This window comes from Xyrauchen texanus, chromosome 36 (assembly GCF_025860055.1).
Source record: "Xyrauchen texanus isolate HMW12.3.18 chromosome 36, RBS_HiC_50CHRs, whole genome shotgun sequence".
In the NCBI taxonomy this organism is placed as follows: Eukaryota; Metazoa; Chordata; class Actinopteri; order Cypriniformes; family Catostomidae; genus Xyrauchen; species Xyrauchen texanus.
The window spans coordinates 17,612,017-17,627,243 of record NC_068311.1 but is presented as its reverse complement, the minus strand read 5'-3'; the positions used below and the strand labels follow the sequence as shown (position 1 = coordinate 17,627,243).

Here is a 15,227-nt window from a genome sequence, read left to right as displayed (position 1 = left end):
ATACCACATAAACTGGAATGTAATTAAACATATCGGAAAGAGAGAAAGAGGTTTTAGTGATTCTATTGACTTGGACCCCATTACTTTTAGAGATGTTTGAGAGAATTGCACTGTGCTGGCCCAGCCAAGCTGTCCTTATTGGGCATAGGTCTGCCCCCCTGCTCCTCTAGCAGCTGAACCATCAATCTCTCCACTCTCATATATCTGCCCAGCCACAGTTGCTCTATTGCTATCTCACTCATTTCTGTACAGCAAAGTGGGACATTCTTTTTACTATTGCATTCTGATTTTTCACTCATTGGGTTTAATCCCTCCCTAAAGAGCATTCAGAAACATTCAGACCCCTTCATTGTTTTCCCATTTTTTATGTTGCAGCCTAATGCTAAAAAGCGTATTTTTTTTTGGTTTGTTTACATTACTCCACACCCTATAATGACAAAGCAAAAAACTGATTTTGATAACTTTTCAAATTTATTAAAAAATAAAAAATTAAATATTACAGTGGAGGTGGGGGCATGGTGGAGCATTCCTTCGGACAGAGAAAGCTTTAAGGGTGAACATACCGGAGCACAATATGTCTAACACCTGTTTCTGATTGCAGAGAGAGAGAGCGAGAGAGAGAGTGAGAGAGTGAGAGTGAGAGTTGCACCAAGCTGTCTGTGTGTTAGATGCTGGAAAGCTATTTTCAGTTATTATAAAAGACTGACCTTTTTGAGTTGAAGCCATGTTTCCCGTTTCCTCCTTTACCACACAAATGAAACCCATTACAATCACATTTGTATTCAGACCCTTTGAAATTTAGCTCAGGTGCATTCCATTTGTTTCTACACTTTGATTGGATTACACCTGTGTCAAATTCAATTGATTGGACATGATTTGGAAAGGCACACACCTGTCTATATAAGGTCTCACAGCTGGAAATACATATCTGCGCAAAAACTAAGCCATGAGGTCAAAGGAACTGCCTGCAGAGCTCAGAGACAGGATTGTGTCGAGGCACAGATCTGGAGAAGGCTACAAAAAATGTTTCAGCTGCATTGAAGTTTCCCAAGAGCACAGTGGCCGCCATAATTCTTAAATGGAAGAAGTTTGGAACAGCCAGGACTCTTCCTAGAGCTGGCTGCCTGGCCAAACTGAGCAATCGGGAGAGAAGGGCCTTGGTAAGAGAGGTGACCAATGATGGTCACTCTGGTTGAGCTCCAGAGATCACGTGTGGAGATGGGAGAAACTTGCAGAAGGAACCATCACTGCAACACTCCACCGATCTGGGCTTTATGGCAGAGTATCCAGACGGAAGTGCAAGATACATGAAAAAGCACCTAAAAGACTCTCAGACTATGAGAAACAAGATTCTCTGGTCTGATGAAACAGAGATTGAACTGTTTGGCCTCAATTCCAAATGTAATGTCTGGAGGAAACCAGGCACCACTCATCACCTGCACAATATCATCCCACCGATGAAGCATGGTGGCTGTAGCATCATGCTGTGGGGGTGTTTTTCAGCGGCAGGGACTGGGGGACTCGTCAGGGTTGAAGGAAAGCTGAATGCAGCAAAATACAACAATATTCTTAATGCAAACCTGGTCCAGAGCCTTTAGGACCTCAGACTGAGTGAAGGTTCACCTTCCAACAGGACAATGGCCCTATGCACACAGCCAACACAACACAAAAGTGGCTTGGGGACAACTCTGTGAATGTTCTTGAGTGGCCCAGCAAGAGTCCAGACTTGAACTCAATCGAACATCTCTGTAGAGACCTGAAAAGAGCTGTCCATCGATGGTCCCCATCCAAACCTGACAGAGCTTGAGAGGATCTGCAGAGAAGAATGGCAGAAAATCCCCAAATCCAGGTGTGCAAAGCTTGTCGCATCACAATTAAAAAGACTTGAGGCAGTAATCGCTCCCAAAAGGGGCTTCAGCTAAGTACTGAGTTAAGGGTATGAATACTTATGTCAATGTGCTACTGAATTTTTTCTTTTTAATAAATTTGCAAAGTTATCAAACATCTGGTTTTATGGTCATTATTGGGTATAGATGTGAAAAAACATTATTTAAAGCATTTTAGAATAAGGCTGCATCATAACAAAATTTTTTATAAATCTGTATGTTAAGCTGAAGACGATTCCTAGATGCATCCCATCCCCCTGATCTCTGTGGTTTCCAATCTTCAAGTTAAGCCTGTCTGATGGGGCAAAGGATAATGCTACTTATTTTACACACCCAGAAAACACCCCCTCCCTTTCTCCCCACTCACCCTAAGCGGCTTTATTGAAACTATGCTGCGGCGTCACAGAAAGACCCCTCCTTATGCATCTCCAATACATAGTCCGTCTAAATTGATTTTTGGAAAAGATGCAACAACCTAAAAAGCATTTTGAGCATCTTATTGATGTTGTTACAAATGCACCTACTGTTTAATGCCAAAAATGTGCAGTATAGTTATGCAGCTCAAGACTTAAGACACAGCCATACAGTTCCTTTTTCTCAATACTAGCAGGTTGCCTAACTAGGCAGCACATTTTTAACATCATAGACATAATTACAAACCTCATGCCCATAATGCTATCTATTTAGGGAGCTCTCTAGGTTTTGAGACACAGAATATGTATGGATTTAATAATAGTGTTCACATAAGTGCTTTTACTAATGCCTTACGGGACTTTTGCACTGTTGCGCATCATGAGTGTTGGGGTTAGGGCTAGGCGCGGTTCAGAGAAGTCACATATACTTCTGGTTGGCATAATGCGCATGCGCAGTGCAGACAGCTGTTTAAGTAAGTTGTTAATTCAGGGTGCCAGAGACACAACAGGTGAATGATAGCGACGAAAGCTGAACCTCGCTGCTTTTAGACCCATTTATCGCCTCTACATCAAGGAAATGAAGGTGCAGTACTGTTGAATGGATATTTCTTTTGGAATTATTTTTCCATCGGATTGTATCTGGCTGTAAATTGGGACACGTAGGCGGCGGCCGACAGTTTCTCGGCAGGTAAATAAATATGAGCTGTTGACAGTCACAGAAAGAAAGAGCAGACTTACTTTGAGACGCAATATCAAGCTGTTTTATGAACGTGTTGTTGTAAGTGTTTGTATTCCTGTATTAGACAAAGGACTCCTTATTAATGTTAATTTGATTAAAGGCAGCAGGATGGCATGTAAATTATAGATGATAGAATATAGATGATAGAATTGCAGCCCAGTGTTAATTACATCCAATTTTGTGTTATGGCCTATATATTATATTACAATATATGTATACAAGATAAAGGCTTTAATTCTATAATCTATCATTTGAAATATAAAATATAACAATATACACCCACTGATCACTTTATTCTTTATGTTCACCTTAATTATTCCAATATAAACCATAATTATTAATGCAATTATCTAATCAGCCAATAATGTGGCAGCAGTGTATAAAATCATGCAAATACAGGTCAGGAGCTTCAGGTAATGTTCACATCAACCATCAGCATGGGGGACAATGTGATCTTTGTGATTTTGAACATGGCATGATTGCTGATGCCAGTCAGGCTGGTTTGAGTATTTCTGTAACTGATGATCTCCTGGGATTTTCACACACAACAGTCTCTAGAATTTACAATGAATGGTGCCAAAAACAAAAAATTATCCAGTGAGCAGCAGCTCTGCAGACGGAAACGCCTTGTTGATGAGAGAGGTTGACAGAGAATGGCCAGAATGGTTCGAGCTGACAGAAAGGCTACAGTAACTCAAATATACACTCTGTACAATTGTGGTAAGAAGAATATAATATCAGAATGCACAACATGTCGAAACTTGAGGTGAATGGGCTACAACAGCAGAAGACCACGTTAAGCACTTTATTGGGACCGTAGCGTTCCTGATAAAGTGCTCAGTGAGTGTATGTGTCATAAATGGTTTTCTCTGATATATAAGTCCAATATATAATCAGTGTATTCAATGTAAGTTCAAACAGATCAGAACTGAAAATTTAGTCCTTACAAAATTAACAGCCAAAACACAGAATTATGAAAGCCTAATTCCTAATATGAACCCATATAAGTTCACCCCATCCTTTAAACATGCTAAACTAATACCCAATACATTATCATTATTTTGTTATTTTCTCACATTCAGTGATATTAATTAAGCATTAAAACATATATTCTGTGTGATTGATGACCTCATCACTCTGGTGTAAACATTAGCACACTCCTGTACCTCCCCAAAGGGATCTCTGTTCCTCCCTGTAAACTGATTCTTACCTAGCAACCTGTCTACTTGTTTTGTCATGTTAATCTGTTGGGCTGGAGAAGCTTCACTTCACTTTAATAAGACTCTTAAGTGCTCTCTGTGCTTATACTCCATTAAAACTGTCAGAATTGTTGTTGCAATGTTATAAGATGGCATTTTTATAATATTTTGATACTAATTTGATATTTTACTGGTATTTAAATTGTACTCCATGATACTTAAAATAATGATGTGGTACTTCAACAGTACATGTAAAAAAAACATTGTAACATGGTACTTTTTGGTACTATTTTGTTAGTGCAGTTATTTGAGTATATAAAATTGGGTTTTTTTCTCTTCCTTTGCAGCCAAAAGAAGATCAGTCAAAAGTTTTTAGTAATGTCAGTTCCTGTTATTCTGTACCATGATATAATCTTGCAAGTGACACTTTTCATTCAACATTTCCAATCTGTTTTTCCCTCTGTGTGTAGTATTGATTACATCAACCCAAAGTGATGTATGTTTGTGTAAACCTTGCATAATTTACACATTGAATGCTCATTAATACCAAAATCTTTGCTTCTCAGGAACTGGGTGGCAGACATGTTGTCAGGGGAGGAGATATTATGCAGCACACGGCAGGTGATCGCAGGGTTAGAGGCTTTGCGTGGGGAGAACCGCACACTGCTGGACAGTCTGCAGGAAAATCAGCAGAGCAAGACATCCAACAAGAGCGACAGCCTGGAGCAGGAGAAGACCAGTATCATTTTAGAGTATCTGGAGAGGATTGAGCTGGGCTTAGGAGAGGCACAGGTGAGCAGCACAGGTTCATATGAGACTTTTGTTTATTATTTACCATTTTAAATATCAAAACAAACATAAAAGGTGAAGGGCCCTGTTTTAAGACTCTAGCACTAAGCGAAGCTGTGTACAATAAGTCAATCAAGCAAAGTCAATGGGCATGGCCAGTCTTGCAAGCACGTGCTAAGTCTAGGAGCAAGTGGGTTTGGCGAAATTGTGTGTGCAAAGTGCTTTTGGGCTGGGTCAAGTGCAATTTAATTGGTTCTTCTCCGGCACCGTCTGCATCCTATTATATACTCCATTCCCTGTGAAGCACCAGCGATGTAAACAAAGTCAGCACATTCATAAGATGTTGGTAGTGTTAATGGACTGTATGCAATGAATTAGAAGAGTATAAAAATGGACTTACGTTCTTTTGTGCCTAGTGTAATGCCAGGCATAATTCTTTGACAGTGACCTTTTATACAAATGGAAAATGTGGTTCTCATCAGGATTTGGATTTACAATCCTTTAAATTATAGAGAATGTAAGTCATAGCTTGTATTAACAATGATTTTATGGGATTCGGAACACACTTCACTTCTACCAGACGATTTTGATTTAAAAAAAAATCTATTTATTGAAAGGATATTCAACCATAAATATTTCTAAATTCATATTACACTTCAAATGAAACGAAAATCGAATCAAAATGATGAAGAGGTGAAAAATATCTTACCAAATCCAAACATTTCACTCTCTCCAAATTCTTTCACCGGTCCATTTTGCAGTGACATAACAAGTTGAAAAATACCAATACAAATTAGATCAGAAATACAATTGTACTTGATAAAAAAACATAATAATAATAACTGAAAAATAAACCATGACCTAAAGATAGTTTAACATAAACGGCTACAACAGTGATCGTCATGGACATTATTTTATGTTTCACTGTATTTTCAGAGTTTGGACATAAACTTTATAACCATATTCTGGTGGAATCTTCAAAATGCAAATGCAGGAACTGAGTTTAGACTTTGCGCTGGAAACAGACGTGGTGTTGAAACATCTTATTTCTCAGGAAAATAGCAAATTGTGCTTTGCCGCACTTCATTTACATACAATACACCCACAGTTTGCATGCATAAACCCACAGGCAGCGCAAACATTCCCACCCAAGGTCACTTGCGTTATGCACTGGCAAAAAATTGCGCTTAGAATTAGCGCTCTCGCAAAAAGTTGGTAAGACTTTGCGTGCGGTTGTAGTACATTGTGGTGCGCTTTGTACACTCATGATAATAGAGCCCAAAGTGTGCAGTTTCGGATAGAATTGCGACAAATAATAACCATTTTCTAACAGGTTTCCTGAACACTCCCCAGTCTTTCATTATTTGCATATAATCCTGCCCCAATTAACACCAATGGTTGAGACAAATTTTGGCCAGTTAGAATTCTCAAACAAACAGAGCAAATAATATGGATGGATGGATAGATAGAAAAGAAAGAAAAGCAAAAAAAAAACTGAGATTTGACTAGATTTTATATATGCAGATTTTAAATATATATATATATATATATATATATATATATATATATATATATATATATTAGCTATAGAGTTGATCTATCTATTACTTTAACTTTAAGGATTTTCAGATCCACTACTAAAAAATTGTCATGTTGACTTCCACTCACTTTAGCTCCCTGTTTCCACTTCTGCAGGTGATGATGGCATTGTCAGCACACCTGGGCTCCTTGGAGGCTGAGAAGCAGAAGTTACGTGCTCAGGTGCGGAGGCTGTGCCAGGAGAATCAGTGGCTGAGGGACGAGCTTGCCCGAGCTCAGCAGCAGCTACAGGAGGGAGAACAGGAAGTTGTTACTTTAGAGGAGCAGAACAGACACCTGCAGTTCATGAGCAGTATTCGCAAGTACGACCATGAAGAGCAGAATCTAGTGAGGGTCCAGAAAACATTTAAATGGTTAATCTTTGCAGCCCATTCAGGTTCTTAGTTATATCTCATGTTGTCATGACCTAAATGTGCACTCAGCATTTTTTTTATGTTTTGCTGGCTGATTTTACAGTTATCTTGGACTTATACTGACACCTGGAATAGTAAATAAAGTGAGCAGTATTTGATTGGTTATTTGATCCAATTAATCGGCCATCAAGATGTGACCCACTCCATGTAGTTAAAAACTGCTTATTCTAGGCTGATGATATGACTCTTTATGGCTCCGTATGAGTCTTAATCCCATGTGAGTCATCATTCAAAAGTACTATTCATTTCATGTGTAAAACTTTAAAAATGGAATGATTTATTCTAGACTAGCTTTGTAGTTCTATATTGGTATGCTGTGTTAAAGGGGTCATAAAGTGCTGTTTTAAAATTGTATTATCTTCCCTGAGGTCCAATGATAATGTAATAACAGTTAATTATTTTGCACCAAAACAAATGGGATTTTATATTTTTTTAAATATATAATCAATTTCCAATCTGTTTTTGGCCGTATATCCTGTTCCTGTATATCCAACCCATTGCATCTGAAAATATTAAAGTGTTCATCTCAACCACAGCTGTTATCACTTAGCACCATAAACTATCAAACAGACATGACATTTGAAATATTCATGATGAAATGGTTAACTTACTTTTTTTAAGTGTTTTTAACTGTCCCATCCTTCAAAATCAGTTCCTTTGCAAAGCTTGAATCATATTATGAAGATTAAACAAACTATCAACAATGACATGATCCAAAAAAAATCAAACACATCATAGTCCAAAGCCCGGTGAAATGACGCATATACATACTGAAGGCACACTGAGACTCACTTCGCAGGAAATGCACCTAAACAGTCAAAGATGTCCATCGTCAAAAACGTCCTGTTTTTTTTTTCTTTTTTTGTGGTTTGTACTGGTTTATTGTTACTTACAATTTTATTTATTCCAAACATAAAAACACGCAAACACAAAAAAACTAAAACAATTATTCAGATTAAACCCCTCCCTGGGGCTAAATGAAAATTCAGTGTTCAATACTTCACACATAAATTTCTGAACCCCCAACCATAATTCTTGGATCTTTACACATCCCCAAAAATCATGTTGTGTCCCCATCTTCTGACTGGCACTGCTAGCAGGTGGGTGTGTCTTTAAGACCAAGCCTATACAATCTAGAGGGGGTCCAGTAGAATCGATGCAAAATCTTGAATTGCATAAGGCAAACCCTTGCATCTCTAGATGTAGACTTGACATTTTTTTGAATCCTAGCCCACACTCCCTCCTCCAATTCCAAGTTTAAATCTTTCTCACATAATCTCTTGAGAGAATTCAAAGCTCCGTCCCCCAGACTCTGAATTAGCAGGGAGTAAAAAGACATCCTATGTTAACATACACCAAAAATGTATTTTCCCTTACAGTTGTAACTTGAAACTGTGTCTTTTAAAAGCAGCGAGATACATGGCAGTGGTCAAAGAGTCTTTGTAGTTCATGTTCATATACAAAATATTTCAAAATAGTCCAGATGGGTCCCCTTTGGTGTTATGTTAGGAAATTGTTAGCACCACAAGGCCTGCTCTCATGACATGAACTGTGGACCAGGGGGTGGGGCTAAGGCTTCGATGACCCATGTTGTAGGATGTGTAAATATAAATGATCAATGTGTCATGACATCACAAACAGACAAAATTTCAAAACGAGACATTTCAGTAGGGTAGTATGTTTTTATAGTACAGTAACGTCTTATATATATCTACAAATCAAGGAAATTTTGATTCTCCATTTCATCACCCCTTTAAGTTTATCCAAAATATGAAATAGTACTTTCAAGACATGTTTAATATTTTTTCTTATAGGAGGATAAAGATAGTACTTCAGGCAAGGAGTCTCTTGACAATCTCTTTCCTAGTGGTGAAGAGGAGCAATCTCACAGTAAGCCTCACAGTCCTCAGTTGTTCCTTGAGCTTTCCTGCTCACATTTGTTTTGAAATGTGCAAATTAACCTTTCTGCCATGTTAGTTAAGATTTATTGTAGAGGCTATTTTTAGGGTTGATATTGTGTTAAGTTTCATGAGTGCCACCAACACATGTGCTTACCATGGATATGGGTTTGGTCAGATCCAGTAGGTTTAATATTATGTTAGGATTAAGGTTAGACCTTGGGACTTTAACTTTTTAAGTAACAATTGGGTCAGAATTAATAATTTTCAGTTTCTGCCATACCTTCAATTCTTATAGCAAGAAGGCAGCTCAGTGCATCTCTTGTTTTTTAGTGTCTCAGCCACACAGTAGCGCCACTGCTGCCGCCCAGCAGGGAGGTTATGAGATCCCTGCTCGACTCAGAACTCTACACAACCTTGTGATCCAGTATGCCTCTCAGGGCCGCTATGAGGTGGCCGTGCCTCTCTGCAAGCAAGCTCTGGAAGACCTGGAGAAATCCTCAGGCCACAGCCACCCAGATGTTGCGACCATGCTCAACATCCTGGCTTTAGTCTACAGGTAAATTCTGTAGAACATCATACCACATTCATTTAACCTTTAAAATTTGCACAATTGTTATTTATCTAATTCTTTGTCCCTCAACAGGGATCAGAACAAATACAAGGAAGCTGCAAATCTCCTGAATGATGCATTGGCCATCCGTGAAGAAACGCTAGGCATGGACCACCCAGCAGTATGTTCTGTTTGATGAAGCAGTGTGCTACTGTTACATTTTGTGCTTTTAAGGGATAGTTCACCCAAAATATATACATTTTCTCACCATTTACTCACCCTCATGCCATTCCAGATGTGTATGACCTTCTTCTGCTGAACACAAACAAAGATTTATAGTATTATAACGCTTCTGAAGACATTGATTTAACCACTGGAGTCTTATGGATTACTTTTATGCTGCCTTTATGTGCATTTTGGACCATAAAAAGTCTGATCACCATTCATTTGCTGAGATATTCTTCTAAAAATCTTTGTTTGTGTTCAGCAGAAGAAAGTCATACACATCTGAGATGGCATGAACTATTCCTTTAAGAGTGCTATAGAGAGTGTTATTGTCTCCGAAGTCAACATGAAATCCAAATTATCCCTATTTACTTTGTTAATACACATTCCTGGCCTTTTTGTGCATGATTCATTGAAGAAAAAACTAATTTTTTTTATTCGTAATCCTATCTTTCAAAATGCAAAAACGTTCTCTGACACAGCTTTCCTTTTGGGCTGACGTCACCAAGGGTGCTGTTTCAACCAATGGGTGCAGTGTTTCAGGAGGGAAGTAGTGCTCCACATTTGAATGCAAACTATGGAATGAAAGGTCACTTTTCACGATCCAATCAATTCCAAATGGATCAAATCAAGACCCACTTTTAAAAAAATGTATCATGGAATATCCTGTTGTTTTTTAAACGTCACATTGCAGTAGTACAATAGGTTGCAAATGTTTTTTGTACTTTAAATGTTGAGTTTTTTTTGTAGTCTATATACAGTACTGTGCAAAAGTTTTAGGATGTCTTCACAAATAATGCCATAAATAGTTTTCAATTAACATTTATCAATTAACGTCATACAATGTGGAGTATATATAAAAAAGCTTAATGAATATTTGGTGACCTACTTTGCATTCAAAACAGCACCAATTCTCCTAGGTACACCTGGACACAGTTTTTCTTGGTTGTTTGCAGATAGGATGTTCCAAGCTTCTTGGATAATTTGCCACAGTTCTTCTATTTATTTAGGCTGTCTCAATTACTTCTGTCACTTTATGTAGTCCCAGACTGACTAAATGTTCAGCGGGGGGCTCTGTTGGGACCATACCATCTGTTGCAGGGCTCCCTGTTCTTCTATTCTATTTGTCTTTAAATATATATTTCTTATTGACACTCTAAAGCTGAAAATCTAAATAACCATCTGAAGACAAATGTTTTTGTGAGACTTTTACTCTCTCACTCTCACATATATATATATATAAAAATTATTATTATTATTTATTTTTTTACAAATAGGTCCATGTTTGCAATTCAGTCATGTGTGTTTGTGGTTATACCTAGGTGGCAGCTACTCTGAATAACCTGGCTGTGTTGTATGGAAAAAGGGGGAAGTACAAAGAGGCAGAACCACTGTGTAAAAGAGCTCTAGAGATCAGGGAAAAGGTACTGACACAGAAGAAGCATGGTATTCCCACCTGACCTTACTGTAACAGCTGTCAGATTGGATCAACTTACATTAACTATGTATTACCAAATGCATAAACGCAAAGTATTAAACATACTGCATCTTTGAGGCTAAATCAGTAGATGACAATGTAATTATTAAAGTCTAAGGTTCATAATGCAAATAAAAATAATATCTCTTGGTATCTCAATAACTATGCTGCCCAGCTAAATATCAGGTTACTATTTGTCTGTTGACAGGTGCTGGGGACAAAGCACCCCGATGTGGCCAAGCAGCTGAATAACTTGGCACTCCTCTGCCAGAACCAGGGCAAATACCAGGAGGTGGAGCAGTACTATGAGCGTGCCCTGCACATTTATCAGAGTCGACTAGGTCCTGATGATGCCAATGTGGCCAAGACAAAGAACAATCTGGTGAGGATATGGAATTGCACCAGCACTGCTTATATGTTGTATGAGCTATCACATTTTAAGTCAGTATTTTTCAAATGCTTGTTTTAATAATGATAGCAGTGTAGTGTATTGTTGTGTATAGGGTGCAGCAGTACACGTAATATTATGTGTATGTATTACACTTATGCTGTTTCTGTGCTCTATAGGCTTCATGTTACCTCAAGCAAGGAAAATTCAGACAAGCGGAGACTCTTTATAAAGAGATTCTAACTCGTGCTCATGAGGAGGAGTTTGGCTCTGTAGAGGGTAAAATTAAACATACATGTCACTTCAGGGAATTATCTACAGTTCATGGCTGTTCAATTAGACACTATTAAACATAATAGTGTTCTCCAATGGTAATTTTGTACTTTAATATCCATACAGGGGATGGACAGCCGGTTTGGATACATACAGAGGAGGGGAGCTCTAGACCGGTATATCTGTTCCATATGTAAATTACTTAAAGGGACAGTTCACCCAAAAATGAAATTTCTCATAATTTGCTCACCCTCGTGCCATCTTAGATGTGTATGACTTTCTTTCTTCTGCTGAACACAAATTAAGGTTTTTAGAAAAATATTTCAGCTCTGTAGGTCCATACAATGCAAGTGAATGGTGGCCGGAACTTTAAAAATCCAAAAAGAAAAAGGCAGTATAAAAGACTCCAGTGGTTAAATCCAACAGACTGCTTGTCTACTTGCAATATAATTAGCGTGGGTGAGAAACAGATCAATATTTAAGTCATTTTTACAATCAGTTTCCACTTTCACATTCTTCTTTTGATTTTGCAGTTTGCATTCTTCATGCATACTACTGGACAGGGAGGAGAATTTATAGTAAAAAAGACTTAAATATTGATCTCTTTCTCACCCACACCTATCATATCTCTTCTGAAAATCTTGATTTAAACCACTAAATCTGTGTGAATTGTATGGACCTACACAGCTAAAATATTCTTCTAAAAATCTTTGTGTTCAGCAGAAGAAAGAAAGTCATTCACATCTGAGATGGCAATGGGGTGAGCAAATGATGACAGAATTTTAATTTTTGGGTGAACTATACCTTAAAAGGAATAGTTTACATATTTTACTTACCCTTATGTTCCAAAACCTTATAACTTTCTTCTGTGGAACTCAAAAAGGAGTTTAGGCAAAATGCTGGCCTCAGTCACCATTCACTTTCATTGTGAGAAAAAAAAAAAAAAGTTCAGTCAGCATTGAACTTTCTTTAAAATATCTCCTTTTCTGTTCCACGGATGAGGAAAAGTTTGGGTTTGGAACGATATGAAGGTGAGTAAATAAAAATAGAATTTGTATTTTTGGGTGAACTTTCCTTTTAAGAAGAGATACACCTTTTTAATTGATTTCTACTCTGTTTGTTTAGGATGGTCTGGGATCTCTGAAGCGCAGCGGATCATTTACTAAGCTCCGGGAATCCATAAGACGAAGCAGTGAAAAACTTGTCCGAAAGCTGAAAGGAGTTGGTACACAGGAAACAGCCCCTCGAACGGTTGGGTAATGATACCCTGCCTTTTGTTAAATTTCTCACCACTGTGCATGTTCAGTTATATGGAGCAGTATGCTTATCTGTACACCTTTATTTTTGAACAGGATGAAGAGAGCAAATTCCCTCAATGTGCTTAATGTGGGTGCACAAGAAAGCCAAGGAGCTGCCACGGTAGGAACTGAATGACTCCCAGACTTTAGTTTTACATTTTGACAGATGTATTTAAATTAAAAAATATATATTATTTTCCCTTTTTTAAAGGAATAGCTGAAAAATGAAAATTCTGTCACTATTTACTCACCCTCATATGACTTTCTTCTATGGAACAAAAAAATATATATATTTTGAAGAAACTTTTCCATACAAATACATTTCACTGTAACCACAGTTACTATTAGAAACACCAAAAAAAAGCTTTAAAAAGTAAAAGTAGTCCATATGACTTGTGTGTAATATTCCAAGCCTTCTGAAGCCATACGATAGCGTTGTTTGAGAAATCGATTGAAATGTAAGCAATTATTCACTGATAATCTTCCCCTCCAGTGACCTGGTAACTCGAGAACCACCATGACTGGATCACTGGATCAGTCTGATTCGTGAATGGTCTGTTCTTCTTACAAAGATATCGTATGGAAGGTCGAACTTAGCGAGTATTGACATTGACTACCACCCCTGGAGTCACGAGTTGAAATCCGGGGTGTGCTGAGTGACTCCAGCCAGGTCTCCTAAGCAACCAAATTGGCCAGTTGCTAGGGAGGGTAGAGTCACATGGGGTAACCTCCTCGTGGTCACAATTAGTGGTTCTCGCTCTTATTGGGGCACGTGGTAAGTTGTGTGTGGATCGCGGAGAGTAGCATAAGCCTCCACATTCTGGGAGTCTCCACGGTGAATTGCACATGGAGCCACATGATAAGATGCGCGGACTGACGGCCACCACGAGGACCTACTAAGTAGTGGGAATTGGTCATTCCAAATTGGGTAGAAAAGATTAAAAAAAATAGAAGACAAGTCCTTTGCACTAGTATTTATTTATAATTTTCTTTTTTTTTGGAGCTCAACAGCTCCATAAGTTTGAGTAAACTATATAAATTAACTGCTCTTTTGGACTAGGCTTTAAGCATACACTATACAGTTTATCATTTCAAAGAAACCAGGGATTGGGACTGTTTATCAGATTTATATTATCAAAATATATATATATTTTTTACAGAGGCCTAACAGGCTCACAGACACACGGGGTCTGAGTTCCAGCACCCAGAGTTTAGCCCGCTGCGGGTTTCTGAGTGGAGACAGCTAACCTCCACTACTGGCTCCATATGACATCAGGAATCTGGGCAAAGCAGATCAGCCCTGAAGAGCTGTGATTATTACATCTGACTGCATAGATTATATTGAGAAATATATAACAAATAGGATGTGAATAATGAATGAAGGCTTCCCTGTGGCACAGACTTCAAAGCAGTCTGTTAAATTGGTCCTGGGAAAAGAAAAGCACATTTGATTTGGCTTTACAAAAAAAGGCAGCTCTTTTTAAACTGGTACCGTGTAGAACCTTTTGATACTTTGTTGAAATCTGTTTGATCTCCTTTTTCATTAAAGGCAGTTACACTATACAATATTACAGAAATTCCTAACCCTTTGCATTCCAAATGGCTAAGATTGAAGAGCAGATTGAAGTCTTGCCTATCAGTCTGGCCCAATATTGGTATATATTAATCACTATATTATTAAAACAATAGCAATCTTACCGCATTATCACACTTTCAACCTATGAACTGCAGGATGCAGTTTGCTCTGCAATATGGTTTACTTTTGTAGCATATTGCAGCAGACGCAAAACATTCCATGTCCACACTCCTGCATAGAATAGAATTATAGTCGTAGAATTGAGCACTTTCAATATTTGCACTAAATCAAAAATGTATATTTTATAAGGTACATGGAGGGTATGTTACATTCCAAAACGAGTCGAATTGTACATTATTTGTACAATTCTGAGGTCAAACGATTGTAGGACATGTGCGTATAAAATAAGGGACTTTCTATTTTTCAATTTTAAGCACAGATTTTAAAATAGTCTATTGTGGACTACTAATGTTTTCATCTTAATACTATTCCACAAAATAT

General features: G+C 38.0%; 1 protein-coding gene across 1 annotated transcript; it reads left to right on the top strand.

Moving 5' to 3' along the window:
• Window positions 1–2,821: 2,821 nt before the first annotated feature.
• klc3 (kinesin light chain 3) lies at window positions 2,822–14,447 on the top strand. Its single transcript, XM_052107640.1, has 13 exons — window positions 2,822–2,987; window positions 4,804–5,029; window positions 6,722–6,952; window positions 8,853–8,928; window positions 9,270–9,495; window positions 9,583–9,670; window positions 11,037–11,138; window positions 11,400–11,573; window positions 11,759–11,858; window positions 11,979–12,028; window positions 12,978–13,108; window positions 13,205–13,271; window positions 14,311–14,447. The coding sequence occupies exons 2-13, from the start codon at window positions 4,820–4,822 to the stop codon at window positions 14,395–14,397; spliced, it is 1,542 nt and encodes a 513-aa protein (XP_051963600.1). The 5' UTR covers window positions 2,822–2,987; window positions 4,804–4,819; the 3' UTR covers window positions 14,398–14,447.
• The last annotated feature ends 780 nt before the right edge of the window (window positions 14,448–15,227 follow it).

Bases quoted from the DNA above. Each gene is read 5' to 3' on its own strand.
- klc3 (XM_052107640.1), top strand. From the start codon at position 4,820: ATGTTGTCAGGGGAGGAGATATTATGCAGCACACGGCAGGTGATCGCA. The intron at 6,953-8,852 runs GTGAGGGTCCAG...TTTTTCTTATAG, and splicing joins ACCATGAAGAGCAGAATCTA to GAGGATAAAGATAGTACTTC. The intron at 8,929-9,269 runs GTAAGCCTCACA...CTTGTTTTTTAG, and splicing joins TGAAGAGGAGCAATCTCACA to TGTCTCAGCCACACAGTAGC.